The sequence below is a fragment of the Palaemon carinicauda genome, chromosome 27 (genome assembly GCF_036898095.1).
Source record: "Palaemon carinicauda isolate YSFRI2023 chromosome 27, ASM3689809v2, whole genome shotgun sequence".
Taxonomy (NCBI): domain Eukaryota; kingdom Metazoa; phylum Arthropoda; class Malacostraca; order Decapoda; family Palaemonidae; genus Palaemon; species Palaemon carinicauda.
Genome location: NC_090751.1, coordinates 66,164,699 through 66,186,685, shown reverse-complemented (window position 1 = coordinate 66,186,685; position 21,987 = coordinate 66,164,699). Strand labels below are relative to the sequence as shown.

The following is a 21,987-nucleotide window of genomic DNA, read 5'->3' as shown; positions in this document are numbered from 1 at the left end:
CAAAAAAATAAACTAAACAGAAAAACAATCAAGGTAAGTCTTTGCGGGAGAGAAGAGCAGCATGTCCGTCCTCTACCGAGCCATAAAGTAGTGGTTACTCAGCCGAGAGGTGTGAGTGAGCAGGGTAGCCAGTCTAACCCACCCCCCATCCACTAACTAGCGGATGGGGTAGTTATCCCTCTCTAAAATTATCATGGCTCGTCTTTAAGCTACGCCAAAAGTAATACCCCTTTAAATAGCGGAGGATTTGTATTTATGCCGAAACAAATTAGTATTATGCTAATCTCAATGTTATTTCTTCCGTCATCAACACTACCATTAAAATTATCAAAAAGTTTGAGAAAGAGAAAAATCTTACTGAGAATTTTACCATAACTCTATATTTACATTTTCTCAGCTCGACTCGCGTATATAAAAGTTGATTTCCTTGTTATGGAATTTTTCCTCAAACAGGCTATTTATTATGAACTTATGCCAATAATATGTAAGGAAAATATAGTTAGGTTATATTTACCATCCGTTACCATACTGAGGCTTATGCTATCTCACCAATAAACAAGACTTAGTAATCAAGGTGTGATTTTCATATCAGTTGTATAAGACGACTCTCTAATTTTCATGGGGGTGAATTTTAGCATTTAAGGGTTATCTTATATGCAGAAAAATACAGTAATTAAAAGTAACTGAAATCTAACATGTATTTTATTTTTTTTTGGAAAAATGAGAACTAAAAATTTTTTTTATGTATATTTTCAAGCCAACTTGGGAACTTGGTACTGCATTTCTAGAACAACTATGCAATGTAACAATGACAAATGAGAGGGTTTATTAAATCAAATAAAAGGACACATACCAGTTGGCATTCTGTTTATGTGGCAAATAAACAGATGATTCTTTCATATCAATCCACTCTTTTACAGATTTGTTCTCACACTGGACTTGGAATTCTCTCTTTTTCTTATCCCACCAGCATTGCTCTTCCATTTCAAAATGGTCAACCTGAAGGCTTTTGGTCTGGAAAAAGAAATAATTTACAGAATGTATATATATTTCACATCTCACATAATTTCACTTGTATGCCTCTTCCTATCACAAGGGGTGATTCAACGTTCCACCCTTCTATTATCAGCAATCAATTAAGAATGAGGCAACAAGCCTCTTGTCTTTAAATACCTTGGGAGTGATCCAAGGTAGTCAATTAGCTTATATTAAATGTATTGAGTTATGGATTAGGTTAACAAGAGCCCAATATGGTTCAAGGAAACAAGCTAATTTCTTTTGCCTCTCACTAGAATTAAAGAGAGGTGCTCTTGCAGGTGTGGTAAGGATTGTGCCACTAGAGGTATAGTGACTCATGCATGCCAGTATTTTAATAAAGTCCAACTACACACCTGGTGTTCCAAAGAGCAAATATGTTAGCAGGATATCAATTAACTGTTTAGGGTCAAGAAGATGGAACTGGTTACCTTACCTTGAAAATAGCTTCTGGAAATTGGCCAGTTACCATCTTCTAGCTCCCACACAATATAAAAGAAAAAAAGCATAAGCTAAGAAGAAATTCACAAAACATCTGCATTGCCACCTTTTACATAACAAAGTTTATTTAAAACTAAAGAGATTATTAGAGGAATGTGCTCACAGATAGATTATATTATGGGTAGGAAGTGTAATCCCAAAGTTAGAGAATGTAAAGTGGTAGCTGGGGATTGTGTGGCAAAACAGCATTGAATGCTGGTAACCTATGTGCGATGGCCTTATCTGTAGTGAAAGGAAGACTGCAGCAGCAGAATCAAGGACCAGATGGTAGAAGATGAAAAATGAAGAATGCAAAACCAACTTTAGAGAGGGATTAATCAAGCAGTGCAAGCTCTGAGTGTTAGTGAAAATTTGCCCGATGACTGAGAAATGACAGCAAAATTAATATGAGACTGGAAGTAGGGTGTTTGGTATTTCATCAGGGATGTCAAAGCATGAAAAAGAAACTTGATGGTGGAATGGCCAAGTCTGGGAATGTATAAAGAGAAAAGCAATGACAAAGCATAAATGATTCAAGCAAAGAAATACTAAGAGTAAGCATGGATTTAAGGCGAAATGGGAAAAAGTTAAGAGGGCAGCAGGAAAAGCAAGGGCGGAAGCATATGATGAGTACTAAGAAAGGCTGGATACAAAATACGGAGAAAAAGACATGTACTGATTGGCCAAGCAGAGAGAGATAAACAACATATAAGGGTTATTATTGTTATTATTTACTAAGCTACAACCCTAGTTGTAAAAGCAAGATGCTATAAGCCCAGGGGCTCCAACAGGGAAAATAGCCCAGTGAGGAAAGGAAACAAGGAAAAATAAATTTTTTCAGAAGAGTAACATTAAAATAAATATCTCCTATATAAACTATAAAAACTTTAACAAAACAACAGGAAAAGAAACAAGACAGGGCAGCATACCCGAGTGTATCCTCAAGCAAGAAAATTCTAACCCAAGACAGTGGAAGACCATGGTACAGAGGCTATGGCACTACCCAAGACTAGAGAACAATGGTTTGATTATTTTAGAGTGCCCTTCTAGAAGAGCTGCTGACCATAGCTAAAGATTCTCTTCAGCCCTTAACAAGAGGAAGGTTGCCACTGAACAATTACAGTGCAGTAAGCCCTTGGGTGAAGAATTGTTTGGTAATCTCAGAGTTGTCAGGTACATGAGGACAGAGGAGAATAAGTAAAGAATAGGCCAGACTACTCGCTGTGTGTGTAGGCAAAGGGGAAATGAACCATAACCAGAAAGAAGGATCCAATGTAGTACTGTCTGGCCAGTCAAAGGACCCCATAACTCTCTAGCAGTAGTATCTCAATGGGTGACTGGTGCCCCAGCCAATGTTTTAACTGAAAATAGGAGGGTGCTAAATACATGGAAAGAATACTTTAAGAGAGCTCATGAATGTGAAGAATGCAAAAGAGGAGAGACTGATTGAAGTTGCACGACATATAGGGAAGTAAATGTCATAAGCGAGATGAAGTTGAGTCCAGATGATATCCCTATGGAGGTATGAAGATGCTTGGAAGATGTATCAGTAAAGTTCATAATGAGGATGCTCAACAGAATCTTGACACTGGAGTCTTGATCAATGGAGGGAAAGATGAAATGAACGGGACGCGATACCTTGAATGAACCGCTTAGACCGTCCAGGGTTCGGCCTCGAGCTGCATCCATCCACCTGTTCAAGGAGTGTTGTAGGCATTCCCCCACTAGTGGACAAACAGGGGGAACTCCTACCCTAGCATTTGCGACTTCGGCCGCCATCTCTAGGTTGTCTCCCTCCACAGGAGGACTAGGTGCCTTCCCTGTCCTTGGCAGGAAAGGGCTTCTTAGACACTTTTTCTTTTGCTGCCATTTTGCTGGTTGAAGATTTAGGTTGACTGGTCTGTGGAGGAGCTGGTGGCCTGTAGGGCCGGGATGTCAGGGCCCTATGGAGGATGGAGTCTTAGTGGGATTTCTCTCCACCTCTTTGCAGCCTGCTTGACGTCTTTAGGCTCAAACAAAGAGGAACCCTCCAGAGAGTAATTGTGGAGCTTTGCAATCTCGACATTAGGGACTTGGTGATGGAACCTCTAGGCTACCGAGTCCCTACGCTTCAGGATGGTGTTGGCTCACAAGTTTATCACTTGGTGGGCCAGGAACTCGATGGTACGGGTACCTGAGAGTATGAATGTCTCCATCCCTTTCCTGATGCTTTCCTTGGAGAATACCTCTGCCTGTACCAGGATCCCTAAGGTTCCCAACCAAATATCCAGCCCCGAAGTAGCCTGCATGGCATACTTTGCTACCTTCTCTAGGTTCAGGATCTCTGTGGCTGAGAAAGCAACCTGACAACTGGAAAGTCTCTTCAGCGAGATCCCTTTTGTCAACTCCTCTAACGAATGGAGGAGAGGAAGAGTCGAGCAGGGCTCGTCTAGGATTTCATAATATTTCCTCTTCTGGACACCAAGAGATGGGAGGAGCTGACAACTGGAAAGTCTCTCCAGCGAGATCCCTTTTGTCAACTCCTCTAGCGAATGGAGGAGAGGAAGAGTCGAGCAGGGCTCGTCTAGGATTTCATAATATTTCTTCTACTGGACACTAAGATATGGGAGGAGTTTGGAGGACGAGCCTGATCAGAGCAATGCAGAGAACTAGAGCTGAAAGGCAACCTTACGCTGGGCACTCTTCATCCTTTGAGACCAGGGCAAAGCTGCACTGGACTTTGGAGGCTTGTGAGTGTCTAAGACACGATCCAAGACCGTGTCCTTGCCCTCCTCAGGGGCCATCTCCGAATCTGACAACCCATTGAGGGCCCTTATAGAAGCCAGAACCTGCCAAAAAGCATGCTATGACTCGGGGTGGGTCATGGTCGATATTAAGTTGGCTGACTGATGATCTGACTCCAAGACGAGGATTTCAGCAGTGTCTTGGAGTATTTCAGCTCCCTCCTAGGAGGAAAATAAGGTCTCCAACACCGAAGGTCTTGATGGCATGACCTTCTGCCGGATGTTCATAAAGGGAAGCCTGGAAATCTCTACGGATTCCGAAGCCGAGACATTGCTGTCTCGTAGAGCTTCTTCCGTCGTGGACGGCCGGGGAGAGTCTGACAAAGACTTCTCTGCAAGTGCCTCTTGGCTGAGGTGACAAGGAAGCAAGAGATTGGGGAGAAGAGGAAACAGTGGGGTTAGCCTCTACTCTAGAAGCCCTTACTAGAGTCAGCTTGATCCTTGATGATGCAATGACATATGGAACCCCTCTCTTCCTCTTTAGAGGAGACGAAACCCTGGCTCTTGCTTTGAGTCTGAAGTCAGACTCTTCTTGGGAAACTCAGGAGCCTCCTCAGGGCGCAAGGATAGCACACCTGGCCCGAAGGCCTGTGTCACCGCCCTGACCAAGGCTCCAAACCACGATTGTTTGCTGATGGAGGAGCTGTCCAAGAATTCCCCTGAAGGGAACGAAACTGAAGGGTCTCTCCGAGGAGTCTTCATCTCCAAAGAGGAGGAATTCGGAAGTGTCGATTGATGGGATATTGATTTCTTCCTAGGGGCAGGCAGCTTCGGGATCTTCAATAATTGTGGCCTGCCCTTTTCCTCCTTCCCCAGCGGTGGCGCTGTTATACACCTGCAGGGAGGGAAATGAGGTGACGGTGAATGGTGGGGAGGAATCTTGCTTTTTCTTGGTGAGAGAACTAAAGTTCGCGGTGGAAATGATCTGGAAAGGTTCTTACCTTCATATTCCTGCTGTTGGGATATAGATGAAAGCTGGCTATCGGCATGTGGCTGATGGTGACTAACTACTTACCTTAGTTGGTAAACGATGGGAGGGTCGTTAGATGACCGACGGCTGCTGATGCGTTGGCAAACGCTGGTGCGATGGCGAGCGTTGAAGCGTTGGCGAGCGCTGATGCGTTGCCAGACGCTGGTGCGTTGATGATGAGTGTTGGTGCAATAGAGTGTTGACGCGTTGCCAATCATTGCCGAGTTGGTGCTGGGTCAGCTGTTGACACCCGATGAGAGGGAGGATGATGAATCGACGATCGGCGAGCCAGCGATCGACAAGCCGTTGGTAAGCCGTTGGTGAGCAGTGAGGTGAATGCTGCTTCGGCAAACGGTAGGGTTGATGCGAAGGCGACAGACACGTTGGTGATGCTGTGAAAATATTGTAAGACGACGTGACAGCGATTTACGGTCAAAAGATCAGCGAGTCGACGAACGGCGATCCTGGAATCGTTGAGGCGGAGAAGAGCTAACAGGAAAAGATTGTTTAGCAAGCGATTGATGAGCTGGGGATCAGCGAGCAATAGTTTAACAAACAGCAGGTAGGTGAGCAGGATCCAGATGTGAAGGCGATCGGTGAGCAGGAGATCGGTGAGCAGGCAATCGGTGACCAGTTGGTCAGCAAACAGCCAACGATGATCTGGCAAAAGGGTTTTCCCTTTGAAAGGGCAAACATCCCCAGGAGAGGATCAGGAACGATTTCTCAACGGGGAGTCACGAACCTGGGTTCGTTGACGAGCAGGCGAGTTCATAGAAACAGGCGAAGGTCGGGAACCAGTAGAGACACGACGAGAAGGCTCCTCCGAATAGGAGAGCAGCGGTGACGAAGCTTAAGAGCCAAAGAGGCATCTCTTCACCGAAGGCAGAGAAGCACCTCTAAGGCAAAGCGGGGAACAAGCACAGCGGAGTCTACGACCATGTTGTGAAGATGCCCCTCCGGGGCAGGGGGATCAGCAGGCTAATCAGTAACAGGCCTCCGAAGAGGAGTCTCTATGAGTGACCTCTATCGCGAACGAGAGGGGAACACTCGTAGGAGTGACATGCCTTGGGCTTTGCACCACCCTCGAAGGACGGTCAACAAACAGGGAAACGCAGTCCTCAGCAGCAGCAGCAGAAGCAGATGATGAAGCAAGTGTTAACAGAGTCTGCTGGCAGGGCAGGAGACGACTCCTTCGACACCACGACATCGACCAGGGTCAAAGGGTCAACGTTCGACGCTGCCGAACGCTATCGCTCAGCTCCCCGATGAAGTAGCTGCAGCAGAGCCTACTTGGAGGGAGGGCCAGGCAAGCCTAGGGATGGCCAAACCTGCAAAAAGGGAGAGCTATATAAGGACTCCCTCAGGGGGAGAGCCGGGGCTGCTTCATTAAGGGAAGCAACACTGTCTCTCGAGGACTGAGGTTGTCTAGGGGTTAATTGGCCTAGCTACTACTCGACGGTTCCCAGGAAGAAACCGTTCGAGCAGAAGCTTCGGAGGAAGGTCGGGAGGCGGAAGAAGCAGCCCTGGGTTTCTTCTGCTTCAGAGATACTGTCAAAGGAGAAGAATCTCGCTTGACCTTTTTTCGCCAACGCCCAAACCTTTCCTACTAGGAGGCAGACTACTCCCGGCATTCAACACACTTGTTACTTTCCTCACAGCGTTGGCCCCTGCAGGCCGGGCATAGACGATGAGGATCGGTGTCCTCCGCAAACATAAAGGTTTTTATGGTAGTAGGTTGGCCAGGGCACCAGCCGCCTGTTGAGATACTATCGCTAGAGAGTTATTGGATCCTTTGACTGGCCAGACAGTAATGCATTGGATCATTCTCTCTGGTTATAGGTCATTTTTTCTTTGCCTTTCACATACAACGAATAGTCTGGCCTTTTCTTTACAGATTTTTATCTTTCCTCATACGCCTGACAACACTGAAATTACCAAACATTTCTTTGCTCAAGGGGCTAATTACTGTACTATAATAGTTCAATGTACTTTCCTCTTGGTAAGGGTAGAAGAGGCTCTTTAGCTATGGTAAATAGCTCTTTTAGGAGAAGGACAATCCAATATCAAACCATTGTTCTTTAGTCTTGGGTAGTGCCATAGCCTCTGTACCATGGTTTTCCACTGTCTTGGGTTAGAGTTCTCTTGTTTCAGGGTACACTCGGGCACACTATTCTATCTCATCTTATTTTCTTTTTCTATTCCTCTTGTTACTTTTGAAATGGTGAGTTGGGCAAGCTTAATAGAAGGGCCATGGATGCCTGGTGGTTTATCAAGAGGTTGTTTTTTCCTTATTTGATTCTATTTCTTCTCAAAACCATCCTTACTGTCCTCCCTTCAGTTGAAGTGGCTATCCTGGAGGGTATTTATCCTTGCATGGTGTATCGGCTTCTCCATGTTGACCAGTTATTCTGACTTTTTTTTCTAAAGTATGATATTTTAATTATAAAATAAATTTTTTAATATACTTACCCGGTGAATATATAGCTGCAACTCTGTTGCTCGACAGACAAACTCTACGGAAAAAACTCGCCAGCGATCGCTACACAGGTTGCGGGTGTGCCCAACAGCGCCATCTGTCGACCAGATACCCAGCTCTTATGTAAACAAAGACTCAATTTTCTCCTCGTCCCACTGCGTCTCTATTGGGGAGGAAGGGAGGGTCATTTAATTTATATATTCACCGGGTAAGTATATTCAAAAATTTATTTTATAATTAAAATATCATTTTTAAATATTTAACTTAGCCGGTGAATATATAGCTGATTCACACCCAGGATGGTGGGTAGAGACCAGTAATATATGTTTACATTTTATGAGCTAAGAGTTTTTTTTATTTCATTTTAGAAGTTATCAAAATAACAAAAACAAAATAAATAAGTACCTGGTAAGGAAGTCGACTTGAACAATTACTCTGCCTTTTAAGTACGTCTTCCTTACGGAGCCTCGCGATCCTCTTAGGATGCTGATCGACCCCTAGGAGCTGAAGTATCAAGGGTTGCAACCCATACAACAGGACCTCATCAAACCCCTAATCTAGGCGCTCTCAAGAAATGACTTTGACCACCCGCCAAATCAACCAGGATGCGAAAGGCTTCTTAGCCTTCCGGACAACCCATAAAAAAACATTTCAAGAGACAGATTAAAAGGATATGGAATTAGGGAATTGTAGTGGTTGAGCCCTCACCCACTACTGCACTCGCTGCTACGAATGGTCCCAGTGTGTAGCAGTTCTCGTAAAGAGACTGGACATCTTTCAAGTAAAATGACGCGAACACTGACTTGCTTCTCCAATAGGTTGCGTCCATTATACTTTGCAGAGATATATTTTGCTTAAAGGCCACGGAAGTTGTTACAGCTCTAACTTCGTGCGTCTTCACCTTAAGCAAAGTTCGGTCTTCCTCACTCAGATGTGAATGAGCTTCTCGTATTAACAATCTGATAAAGTCTGACCAAGCATTCTTTGACATAGGCAAGGATGGTTTCTTAACTGAACACCATAAAGCTTCAGATTGGCCTCGAAAAGGTTTAGTACGCTTTAAATAGAACTTAAGAGCTCTAACAGGGCATAAGACTCTTTCTAGTTCATTGCCTACGATCTCCGATAAGCTGGGAATATCGAAAGATTTAGGCCAAGGCCGAGAAGGCAGCTCATTTTTGGCTAGAAAACCAAGTTGCAGCGAACAAGTGGCTTTTTCCGACGAAAATCCGATGTTCTTGCTGAAGGCATGAATCTCACTGACTCTTTTAGCCGAGGCTAAGCATACCAGGAAAAGAGTCTTAAGAGTGAGATCTTTCAGGGAGGCTGATTGTAACGGCTCCAACCTGTCTGACATGAGGAATCTTAGTACAGTGAACCCTCGCTACTTCGCGGTTCGACCATCGCGGATTCACCACTTCGCGGATTTTTTCCATAACCCATATATATACAGTAATATATATATATATATATATATATATATATATATATATGTATGCATTTATTTATGTATATATGTAGGTATGTAAAAGGGACGGGACGAGGGGGCTGGGAACCCCCTCTCCTGTAAAAGTATCCTGTGAGACAGCAACAAAGAGATGGAGCTGGGGGGAGAGTGACTGCTCCCCGCACTCTAGTTTTGGGGTGTTTGAATGTGCGTGGATGTAGTACGATAGAGAGTAAAAGATGTGAGATTGGAAGTATGTTTAGAAGTAGAAGGATGGATGTATTGGCCTTGTGTGAGACAAAGATGAAAGGAAAGGGTGAAGTGATGTTTGGTGAAATGTCTGGTAGAGTGTCTGGGATTGAAAGGGGAAGAGCGAGAGAGGGTGTGGCTTTATTGTTGAGTGAATGGATGACAGGTAAAGTAGTGGAATGGAAGGAGATATCATCTAGGTTAATGTGGGTAAGGGTTAGGTTGGGTAGGGAATGTTGGGCGTTTGTCAGTGCGTATGGGCCAGGTAGTGAGAAAAGTGAAGAAGAGCGGAATGAGTTCTGGAGTGAATTAACTAGGTGTGTAGAAGGACTGGGTAGAAGGAATTATGTAGTTGTTATGGGTGACTTAAATGCTAGAGTGGGTGCTGGAGAGGTAGAAGGTGTCATTGGGAAATATGGCGTACCAGGTGAAAATGAGAGTGGTGAGAGACTGGTAGATATGTGTGTTGAACAAGAGATGGTAATAAGTGCTAGCTTTTTTAAAAAGAAAGATAAAAATAAGTATACATGGGTAAGAGTGGCAAATGGAAGAGTAGTAGAAAGGGCATTAATGGATTATGTGTTGATAACAAAAAGAATGTTTGGAAGATTGAAAGACGTGCACGTGTTTAGGGGTATGGCTAACGGTATGTCTGATCATTTTTTGGTGGAAGGAAAATTGGTTGTAGCAAAAGAGTGGGGGAATAGAGTAGGTGGATGTAAAAGGGAGCTAGTGAGGGTTGAAGAGCTAATAAAACCGGGGGTAAAAAGTAAATATCAGGAAAGGTTGAAAATGGCATATGACGAGGTGAGAGTAAGAGAAACTGGTAATTTAGAGGAGGAGTGGAAGTTAGCAAAAGAAAATTTTGTTGGGATTGCAAGTGATGTATGTGGCAAGAAGGTTGTTGGAGGCAGCATGAGGAAGGGCAGTGAATGGTGGAATGAAGGAGTGAAGGTAAAAGTGGAAGAGAAAAAGGGGGCTTTTGAAGAATGGCTGCAGAGTAATAGTATAGAGAAGTATGAAAAATATAGAGAGAAAAAGGTGGAAGTAAAGCGCAAGGTACATGAGGCAAAGAGGGCAGCTGACCTGAGGTGGGGTCAGGGACTGGGTCAGTCATATGAAGAGAATAAGAAGAAGTTTTGGAAAGAAGTGAAGAGAGTAAGGAAGGCCGGCGCAAGAATTGAAGAGACAGTGAAAGATGGAAATGGAAGGTTGTTAAAAGGAGAGGAGGTAAGGAAAAGGTGGGCGGAATATTTTGAAAGTTTGCTGAATGTTGAGGATGATAGGGAGGCAGATATAATTGCGGTTCCAGGTGTTGAGGTGCCAGTGATGGGAGATGAGAATGAGAGAGAGATTACAATAGAGGAAGTGAGGAGAGCACTAGATGAAACGAGAGTAGGAAAAGCATCGGGTATGGATGGTGTGAAAGCTGAGATGTTGAAGGAAGGGGGTATGACTGTACTTGAATGGTTGGTGAGATTGTTTAATGTGTGTTTTGTGTTGTCAATGGTACCAGTAGATTGGGTCTGTGCATGTATTGTACCACTATATAAGGGTAAGGGAGATGTGCATGAGTGTTGTAATTCAAGAGGTATTAGTTTGTTGAGTGTAGTTGGAAAAGTGTATGGTAGAATACTGATTAATAGGATTAAGGATAAAACAGAGAATGCAATCTTGGAAGTACAGGGTGGTTTTAGAAGAGGTAGGGGTTGCATGAATCAGATTTTTACAGTTAGGCAGATATGCGAGAAATATTTAGCAAAAGGTAAGGAGGTGTATGTTGCGTTTATGGATCTGGAGAAAGCATATGATAGAGTTGATAGGGAAGCAATGTGGAATGTGATGAGGTTATATGGAGTTGGTGGAAGGTTGTTGCAAGCAGTGAAAAGTTTCTACACAGGTAGTAAAGCATGTGTTAGAATAGGAAATGAGGTGAGCGATTGGTTTCCGGTGAGAGTGGGGCTGAGACAGGGATGTGTGATGTCCCCGTGGTTGTTTAACTTGTATGTTGATGGAGTGGTGAGAGAGGTGAATGCTAGAGTGCTTGGACGAGGATTAAAACTGGTAGGCGAGAATGATCATGAATGGGAGGTAAATCAGTTGTTGTTTGCGGATGATACTGTACTGGTAGCAGACACAGAAGAGAAGCTTGACCGACTAGTGACAGAATTTGGAAGGGTGTGTGAGAGAAGGAAGTTGAGAGTTAATGTGGGTAAGAGTAAGGTTATGAGATGTACGAGAAGGGAAGGTGGTGCAAGGTTGAATGTCATGTTGAATGGAGAGTTACTTGAGGAGGTGGATCAGTTTAAGTACTTGGGGTCTGTTGTTGCAGCAAATGGTGGAGTGGAAGCAGATGTACGTCAGAGAGTGAATGAAGGTTGCAAAGTGTTGGGGGCAGTTAAGGGAGTAGTAAAAAATAGAGGATTGGGCATGAATGTAAAGAGAGTTCTATATGAGAAAGTGATTGTACCAACTGTGATGTATGGATCGGAGTTGTGGGGAATGAAAGTGATGGAGAGACAGAAATTGAATGTGTTTGAGATGAAGTGTCTGAGGAGTATGGCTGGTGTATCTCGAGTAGAGAGGGTTAGGAACGAAGTGGTGAGGGTGAGAACGGGTGTAAGAAATGAGTTAGCGGCTAGAGTGGATATGAATGTGTTGAGGTGGTTTGGCCATGTTGAGAGAATGGAAAATAGCTGTCTGCTAAAGAAGGTGATGAATGCAAGAGTTGATGGGAGAAGTACAAGAGGAAGGCCAAGGTTTGGGTGGATGGATGGTGTGAAGAAAGCTCTGGGTGATAGGAGGATAGATGTGAGAGAGGCAAGAGAGCGTGCTAGAAATAGGAATGAATGGCGAGCGATTGTGACGCAGTTCCGGTAGGCCCTGCTGCTTCCTCCGGTGCCTTAGATGACCGCGGAGGTAGCAGCAGTAGGGGACTCAGCAGTATGAAGCTTCATCTGTGGTGGAAATGTGGGAGGTTGGGCTGTGGCACCCTAGCAGTACCAGCTGAACTCGGCTGAGTCCCTGGTTAGGCTGGAGGAACGTAGAGAGTAGAGGTCCCCTTTTTGTTATGTTTCTTGTTGTTGTCGGCTACCCCCCAAAATTGGGGGAAGTGCCTTTGGTATATGTATGTATGTATATGTGTATACATATATATATATATATATATATATATATATATATATATATATATATATATATATATATATATATATATATATATATATATATATATATATATATATATATATACACACAGACACACACACACACACACACACACACACACACATATATATATATATATATATATATATATATATATATATATATATATATATATATATATATATATATATATATATATATATATATATACAGGTATATATCTAAAGTAGGAAGATGTGATGTAATTCTAGGGGAAAAGTATGGGAAATATGTCTGGGTAATAAGCAAAGCTCTACCTCCAGTTTGTTTCTACATTATGATCAGAGATAAATGTAAACAAAACATTGGTTGCCATTTTTTATCGTGCTTTTTAGCATGTTTAGGAAATGCATGATATAAAATCACCTTTAATATTTGTGCCTGTTTTAGTTTAGGGTACTGTAGTACATGCATTAAAGGGTAGTTTGTTAACAGTACTACGTACAAGGGAAGGTTTTAAAAGTCTGAATATACATGTTGAATAAATAGGTAAATATGGTGTCACTACTTCGCGGATTTTCACCTATCGCGGCCGCGACTGGAACCTATCTACCGCGATAAACGAGGGTTCACTGTACCACGTCTAAATTCCATCCAGGGGTAGCCAAACGACGCTCCTTGGTGGTCTCAAAGGACTTAAGGAGGTCTAGCAGATCTTTATGTTTGGAAAGATCTAAGCCTCTATGCCGGAAGACCGATGCCAACATGCTTCTGTAGCCCTTGATAGTGGGAGCTGAAAGGGATCGTCCTTTTCTCAGGTATAAGAGAAAATCAGCTATTTGAGCTACAGAGGTACTGGTCGAGGATACAGAAACTGACTTGCACCAGTCTCGGAAGACTTCCCACTTCGATTGGTAGACTCTAATGGAAGACGCTCTCCTTGCTCTAGCAATCGCACTGGCTGCCTCCTTCGAAAAGCCTCTAGCTCTCGAGAGTCTTTCGATAGTCTGAAGGCAGTCAGACGAAGAGCGTGGAGGCTTTGGAGTACCTTCTTTACGTGTGGCTGACGTAGAAGGTCTACCCTTAGAGGAAGACTTCTGGGAACGTCTACTAACCATCGAAGTATCTCGGTGAACCATTCTCTCGCGGGCCAGAGGGAAGCAACTAACGTCAACCTTGTCCCTTCGTGAGAGGCGAACTTCTGCAGTACCTTGTTGACAATCTTGAACGGTGGGAATGCGTAGAGATCCAGATGTGACCAATCTAGGAGGAAAGCATCTATATGTATTGCTGCTGGGTCCGGGACTGGAGAGCAATAGATTGGAAGCCTCTTGGTCAGCGAGGTTGCAAAGAGATCTATGGATGGTTTACCCTAAGTGGCCCAAAGTCTCTTGCACACATCCTTGTGGAGGGTCCATTCGGTTGGAATTACTTGCCCTTTCCGACTGAGACAATCTGCTATGACGTTCAAGTCGCCTTGGATGAACCTCGTTACTAGGGAGATGTCTTGACCTTTTGACCAGATGAGCAGGTCCCTTGCGATCTCGTACAACGTCAGTGAGTGGGTACCTCCTTGTTTGGAGATGTACGCCAAGGCCGTGGTGTTGTCCGAGTTTACTTCCACCACTTTGCCTCGAAGGAGAGACTTGAAGCTTTTCAAGGCCAGATGTACTGCCAACAGCTCCTTGCAGTTGATATGCATGCTCCTCTGACTCGAGTTCCACAGTCCTGAGCATTCCCGACCGTCTAGTGTTGCGCCCCAGCCCACGTCCGAAGCGTCCGAGAAGAGAACGTGGTTGGGAGTCAGAACAGCCAGGGGAAGACCCTCTCTTAGGTTGATATTGTCCTTCCACCAAGTCAGACAAGACTTTATCTTTTCGGAAATCGGGATCGAGACCGCTTCTAGCATCTTGTCCTTTTTCCAGTGAAAAGCTAGATGGTATTGAAGAGGACGGAGGTGTAGTCTTCCTAGTGACACAAATTGTTCCACGGATGACAGCGTCCCTACCAGACTCATCCACAGCCTGACTGAGCAGCGTTCCTTCTTCAGCATCTTCTGGATGGATAGCAGGGCTTGATCTAGTCTGGGGGCTGATCGTCTTGTTGTTCAGCAACGTCCTCATCAGAGGGTTCCTCATCCGAAAACTGATGAGGAAACGGCAACGGAGTGGGCAACGTCTGGCTCGCTGAGTCCGGTCGCACTGGTGCATGCGTGATGGAGCCGGACGCAACATCATGGAACTGCTGCACAGTCTGTGAACTGTCAACAACCATGGGTGCGCGAGGAAGTACAGCGTCCACCCGAGACTGTCTAGACCGTCTGGGTTGTGCAGTCAACACCATACCGGGTTGCTGAGGTTGACGCACTGCGTCAAAACAAGTCACCTCTGCTGGTTGTTGAACGTCCTGAACGTCAACAACCACCTCCGAGCGTCGCTTAACGTCAACGTGCGGCTGGCAACCCACACTGGGTCGCATCGGTGGAGGAACCACCTCAACTGGCAGACGCGAGAAGGTTACCTCAGCGTCAACAGGACGCACAACCGACCGGTTGGAAGGTTGTTGGCCAGAAGGTTCGGCAGCAACCTTCTCCGCATTAAAGTCCTCTATCAAGGACGCAAGCTTGGACTGCATGTCTTGCAGCAAAGCCCATTTAGGGTCTACGGGAGCAGGTGCGGCAACAGACGGGGTTAGCGACTGAGGCGGTACCGCTTTCCATCCCTGAAAGCCTTGTTTATGCATGACATAATTGTACAGCAAAACTTCAAAGGCTCGAAAACAGCTGTGAAGTTGACCTGTAAAAAACTTGGAGCGTCTCCTGGCCAGGCGCCAGGGAGAGTCTACGAGATTTGAGAAGTCTATCTGGGCAGAGGCATGAACTCCCAAGCCGAGAACTTCTCTCGTGTCATATCAGACTATCGCTCTATAAGCCAGTTTAAAAGAAGGGAAAGCAAAGGCTGTATCCCCCAAACTCCTCCTGGTGATAAACCAGTCGCCTAGCCAACGTAAAGCTCTCTAGGAGAGCGAGAGAGCACTAGCTTAAAAACAACGGCTTCGAAGTAGCTAGGCCTAGTGTAAGCTCTGACGTTTAGGCGAACGAGGAGCAGCAGTTACAAAAAGATCCGGACAAAGATCCTTAAAAAAAAATCATCATGATTTAATTAAAGTCCATAGAGGGCTAAGCAGCTTTAGGCTCCTCTCCATCTGACAGAGTCCTCAAGGGAATATCAGTAGGAGGGGGAACAGCAACTTCCTCATCTACAGGAACCTTGTCCGATAAAAGCTGAGTCTCAGGGAAGGGAGAGACCTACTGTGGTGGCAATGCTTTACAAGCAGAGTCCACACTCACTGGTGCATTAGTAGCGGACCAGGACGCAACGTCATGTAACTGCTTGACAGTCTGTGAACTGTCAACAACTGAACTGTCAACCACAACAGGTGCGTGAGGACGCACAGCGTCTACTCGAGACTGCTTTGACTGCCTAGACTGAGCAGTCAAAACAACTCTAGAATGCGGAGGTTGATGCACAGCGTCAAAACAAGTCAACTCCGATTGTTAGCGAACGTCCTGAACGTCAACAGGAGCATCAGCAAGTGGCCTAACGTCCAAATGCGGCTGAAAATCCACACGAGACCGCATCGAGTGTGGTTCTAAACAACCTGACTGACGTGACTTAGCTACGCCAACGTCAACAGGAAGCACAAAGGAACGTTAGGTTGGCTGAAAGCCAGGATATCGATAAGATAAACGGCTAGACTCAACGGACTAATCGGCAGAATAGTCTTCCATAAGGGAGGCAAGCATATTCTGCATGTCTTGCCGTACAACCCATTAAGGATCAACGGAAATGGTTGTGGTAAGAGACGAGGTTAACGTCTGTGACCGCAACACTTTGCCAACAAAAAAGACTCTCGGAGTCTGTGTTACGCTTTTGTTAGGCGGCGAGCAGTTTTCCGATGACTGCATAGGGTCAGAGCTGTCCTAATGGCTGTAACCAGGACGCTGGACCTGTCCTGAAAGGACTGACTTTCGCTTAAGGGCTTCGAAACCTTGTTACAGGTTTCTTATGCGAAAAGCCTTCGGATGACGAGGAGAAAAAAGTCTCTCTCGCCTTATGGTAGGGGAGATCTTGGTAAGATACACCCGATACCATAGAGGGAAAACGTCTGTTCGTTGATCAAGGCCTCTCGAACCCATAAGTCGTTCGACATTACTTCTCCCCTGCTAGGGAGCTTGCAAGAGGTCTCGGACTAGGTGAACGACAGGCACGAACAGACGAACCCTCGGACGCACCACTGTAACACTTTGCGCAATATCACTTTATCACTTCGATTTTCTGTTTTGCACTTATTTCACTGAAATCGAAACTCTTACTGATTTCTACCTGAAGCACGCAATTCTACCCTTATCAAAAGGTAGTAATTGCGAAATCAGTCGTATAATGCAAGCTCATTAATAACAGCAAAAAACAGAAAACATATTTTAAGATAAAAATTTCAGTGGCTGGGGAAGAGACTAAACACTAGTTCCTTCAAAACTACGTTTTCAATCTCTAACCGCACATAGCCTGGGGACGAGAATAAAAACTAAAAACGTTTTATCCTTTCTCCCCGTACCGAGACTAGGGACGAGAGCAACTCGAGAACAACGTTACCCGCTTGAACGGAACGTTTTCTCTCCTCTCTCTCCCTCCGTCTCTAACTCTCTCTCTTTATCTCTTGATTTCGCACCTAAGAGAAGAGCCCAATTACATTTCGTCAAAAAAACATGTTATTTGACCAAAGGAAAAAACTGAAAGGTTTTTCAATTAAAAAGTTCCTTTAAAATAGAATTTAAAACATTTGAGCTTAGAAAGAATGAACAAAACGTCAGAATCGATTTACTCTTTCTGCAAAGTGAAACCGTGATACACTCTCTCTCTCTATCGTAACGATAGAGCGCATGTTGAACGTCCTGAACGTCAACAACTGCGTAGTATAAATAAACTAAACGTTAGTTCACCTTTGAAAAAGGTACGAAGACTATTCAAAGAAATTCTTTCATAAAATATTTCATTTAAAAAGTTTTAAATCCTTAGCTCTTTAAAAGCTATTTACGATATAAAGGGCTCAACGTTGATTAACTTCGGTTTCCAAGTTAGGACCGCCTACTCTCAGGAAAGGTCGCATATAAACAAAACATTAAAATTTATTTTTTATGTTTATTATAAATGGAAAGTTAATCGAAGAGGAAAATTAATTTATAACGGGATAAGATAATTACTAAAAACCTAAACACACTTCTGTCTAAGGGAAGGGTCGGCCATTTAAAAGTGAAAGAAAGTCCATACTCTCTTTGTCACCAAAATTAAATCTATCCAAAACGAGTTCAAGATTTAAGATGAAGATAAAACACCTGCACTGCGAAAGCTCAAACCAGAATATAGTACTTCACCAAATATGATGGGAAAACTCCAGGTTTCAACAGCGAGTAAAGTACGTCTTGTCGACACCTCGACAGAGAGAAAATTGAGTCTTTGTTTACATAAGAGCTGGGTATCTGGTCGACAGATGGCGCTGTTGGGCACACCCGCAACCTGTGTAGCGATCGCTGGCGAGTTTTTTCCGTAGAGTTTGTCTGTCGAGCAACAGAGTTGCAGCTATATATTCACCGGCTAAGTTAAATATTCAAAACTATGGGTTTGATCAATCACTTTATATTTCTGTACATTTTATTTTCGTTATAATTCTTGTTAATCTAGTTTTTTATGCAAATATTCAAGACCTTACAGTTGCGTCCAGACAGTATGATATTCTTTTGCGCTCAGAAACTTTGGTTTCTAATATGAGGCACTCATCTGAACTCCTTATAACTGGTTTTAAGAAGCCAATAATGTTGAAACTTGATTCTATCCCTAGGGCCAGGGGAATGGCGGTGTATATTAGGAGTGAGTACCTGGCTTCTCATAAGTGTTGCTATGAATGTGGATGTCATGAGATTCAGGTAATAAAAGTTTGTGGCAGGCATTTCTTCTATTTGTGTTCTGGAATCTAGACATGGATTATTCTATCTTCGATTGTCTTACCATTATGGCTAAGATACAAGAAGATGATAGAAAGGCTTCTTTTGTTCTTGTTGGTGATTTCAATGCTCACCATAGAAGTGGTTAAGTTCTGTTTCTCCAACCGATTGCCATGGCTTAAGAGCTTTAGACTTTGCCTCTGAATCAGGCTGTGAGCAAATCCTAAGTGAAGCTACTCACAGATCTGGTAATTGCTTAGACCTCGTATACACGACTCCACTGGCGTTATAACAAGTAAGGGTGGTTCTCCTGTCAGGACATCTGATCATGCCTTGATTTCCTTACCCGTCCTTGATGTATCATACTCACTTAAAATTCATATGAAAACTCAAGCAGAATGGAATGAGATTTTGCATGATCTTTTGGGGTTAAATTGGTCACAATTATATAGTAGTGTTGATCCTGTAGTCCCTGTTGTATATGGTACATATGGCGCACCATACTTGTTGTAGTCCGCGCATGCGCTTTCAAATAAACGAGAGTTCCCTCCAAGATGTCGTCCTGTCTTGTGTCGTATTGAATATGGTGGAAGCAGTCTCTGCCCTATATACGCGTCCAGTGCTACCTAATGGATTCTAAATAATTGTGAAACGGATAAAACATCACCGGCAATGTTCAGAGAGGAGAAGGATGCTATTTGCCAAGAACTGTCGAGTAGAAAAAGGATCGCAAATGTGCCGGCCCTCAACTAGCATGGCCAAGCAAAATCGCGCCACCGCCTTGACAGCCTAGGATGAATACCGCTCTTCACCCTGAAATCTATCCCGTCCTTGTCACCACGGATGTGATTTAAGACTGTGATCGTTGTGCCAGAAAGTACAGAAGTTATGATTCTGAATGCAATGTCTGTGTATTTGGCCCCAAATGTGCGGTAATCCAAGTGGAAATATCTGACGAGCAAACAAGCACGTGGTGTGGTGTGAACGATAATATAGGCTCCGCACTAAAGTCAATGTATACAACTTAGTATTTTAGAATCATGAACTGATCTAGTGCTTCGCCCACAAGGTGATCTGTGTTAAGTCCAAGTCTTCAATCAAGACATCAAGTTTTAGCAAGCCAGCAGCAGGATCCAACTCCCAAGATGAGGATCAAGCCAAAGGCAGCTACAAACCAATTGATGTATTAAACTTATGGGACAGACAACGTAGTTGTTAACAACAGACTGTGGCAGTTAATCTTATACCTCGCCAGTGTTTTGTTTATGCTTTGTTCATGTTTTTCTATGTAAAACCTGACAAGAGATAGGTATTCTAGAGTAAGCTCTCAAGAGATAGGTATTCTAGAGTATGCTCTCAGCTAGGTGTTCATGGAATGTCATTTCTCACATTTGATTGATACTGTTTTTACATGTGCCTTTGATTGAGTATCTAACCTTTGATTGATGTGCCCTTGACTGACTATTTTAACCATGGCCACTTATGAAATCCCTCCCCCAACCCCCATGTCCATAACAGGCGATGTGGTGGAAAACTGGAAAGAATTTGTGTCTACCTGGGGAGATTATCTTGTTGCCACTGAACTTGATAAGAAACTGAGAAATGAAGACAATACCCGAAATCCTGCAAGGACAGCCATGGTAGTAGCGACGCTATGTGCAGTCAAGGGCCAAGCATGCAAGCGAGTGCTGACAAACCTACCAACACTCACTGATAATCAAAGAAAAGACCCTGAACGCATCATCGTAGCCCTCAGGGAGTATTTTATTCCTCAACGCAACGTCTTATATGAAAGGTTCGTGTTCAGTACAGCAAAGCAGAAGAGCAATGAGACGACAGATGGTTTTGCGATGAGGTTACGCCGATTGGTCAATTCGTGCGAGTTTGGCAATCTACAAGATGAACTAATCAGGGACAGAATTGTCATCAGCACAACTGACAAGACCAGCCGAGAGAAACTGTTGCGAGAACAACCTTAATCAGGTGATTGAGAACCTTCGAGCGGCGGAGATGTCCCGCAGCCATAAAGAAGCGATATCAGGGGTAGCTCCAGTTGACCATCTGAAAAAGATGAGGAAAGGTCGGAAAGGTCCAAATCATCAGAATCAGCAAGGCCAAAAACAGTCCCCAGCCCAAGGCAAGAAACCCGCCAGCAAGGACAACTCTACAAAGATGCCAAAATGCAATTATTGTGGGAAAGACAAGCACCCAAGAGAGCAGTGCCCAGCCAGAAATGACACTTGCAAGAAATATAAGAACAAAGGCCACTGGGCCGCAGCCTGCCGAAGCAAGGCAACTCACAAAATTGAAGAAATGCCAAGTACTTTTGAGTACCTCAATGAAAGCAACGAAATCACCGTTGAAGATTCTACATCAACGATGTATCTTGGTGAAGTGATTAGCGTAGATGCGATCGATGACGATTTCGATTTCTGGTCAACTGATGTAGAAGTCAACAACCATGTAAAAGGGATTCAAACTCGATAGTGGGTCCAGGATATGTGTCATGGGAGACTCAACACCATGGACGCAAGGTCTAGTTCTATCCAAATCAAACAACCTATTCCGAGGCCCTGGAGGAGTAAGCCTAAACCACCTAATCGTTGGAGTTCTACGTCAAGCGGAGATCAAATCAGGTCAGCGCACACATAGTGAAGATGTCTATGTGATGAGGAATCAGTCCAAAACACTCCTTTCTGAATCAGCTATATAGGCGCTAGCCCTACTCACACCGGCCTCCACGGTATACGCAGTTGATTCGTCCCAAGACTTCAAGGAGGAGTTCCCCAGAGTCTTCAAGGGGCTAGGCCTGCTCAAAGAGACATACAAGATTCTGCTACGAGACGACGCCGCCCCGTTATGCTTATACACACCGAGGCGAGTGCCACACCCATTACTTCCCAAAGTGAAAGATCAACTAGAGAAGATGGAGAAGTCTGGCGTAATTTCTGCAGTGACTGAGCCGACCGAATGGTGTTCCGGCATGGTCGTCGTCCCAAAACCATCAGGAGACGTCCGTATATGTGTGGACCTGACACCACTGAACCGAGCAGTCAGAAGAGAAATTCACTCGATGGCAAAGGTAGATGACAATCTGGTGAAGATTAGGGGAAGCACAATCTTCAGCAAGTTAGATGCAAACTCCAGCTTCTGGGAGATCCCAGATTTACTGATAACCTTTGTCATGCCATACGGGCGCTTCTGTTTCAACCGGCTGCCCTTCGGCATTAGTTCGGTGCCGGAAGTATTCCAGAGACTGATGTCGAAGATCCTAAATGGGCTAGAAGGGGTAATCAGTCATATGGATGACATACTGATTCATGCAGCGACTAAACCTGAACATGATGAGAGAGTGAGGAATGTGTTGATGAGGCTGCGAGACGCCGGAGTGACGTTGAA

General features: G+C 44.3%; 1 protein-coding gene across 2 annotated transcripts in view; it reads right to left on the bottom strand.

Moving 5' to 3' along the window:
- The window catches only part of LOC137620745 (PRELI domain-containing protein 2-like), a 178,283-nt gene that overhangs the window by 30,585 nt on the left and 125,711 nt on the right, over positions 1-21,987 (bottom strand). For both annotated transcript variants that reach the window (XM_068351125.1, XM_068351124.1), the window contains exon 3: positions 854-1,014. In XM_068351125.1, coding sequence (XP_068207226.1) covers positions 854-1,014 — 161 coding nt within the window. The remainder of the gene's footprint in view (positions 1-853; positions 1,015-21,987) is intronic.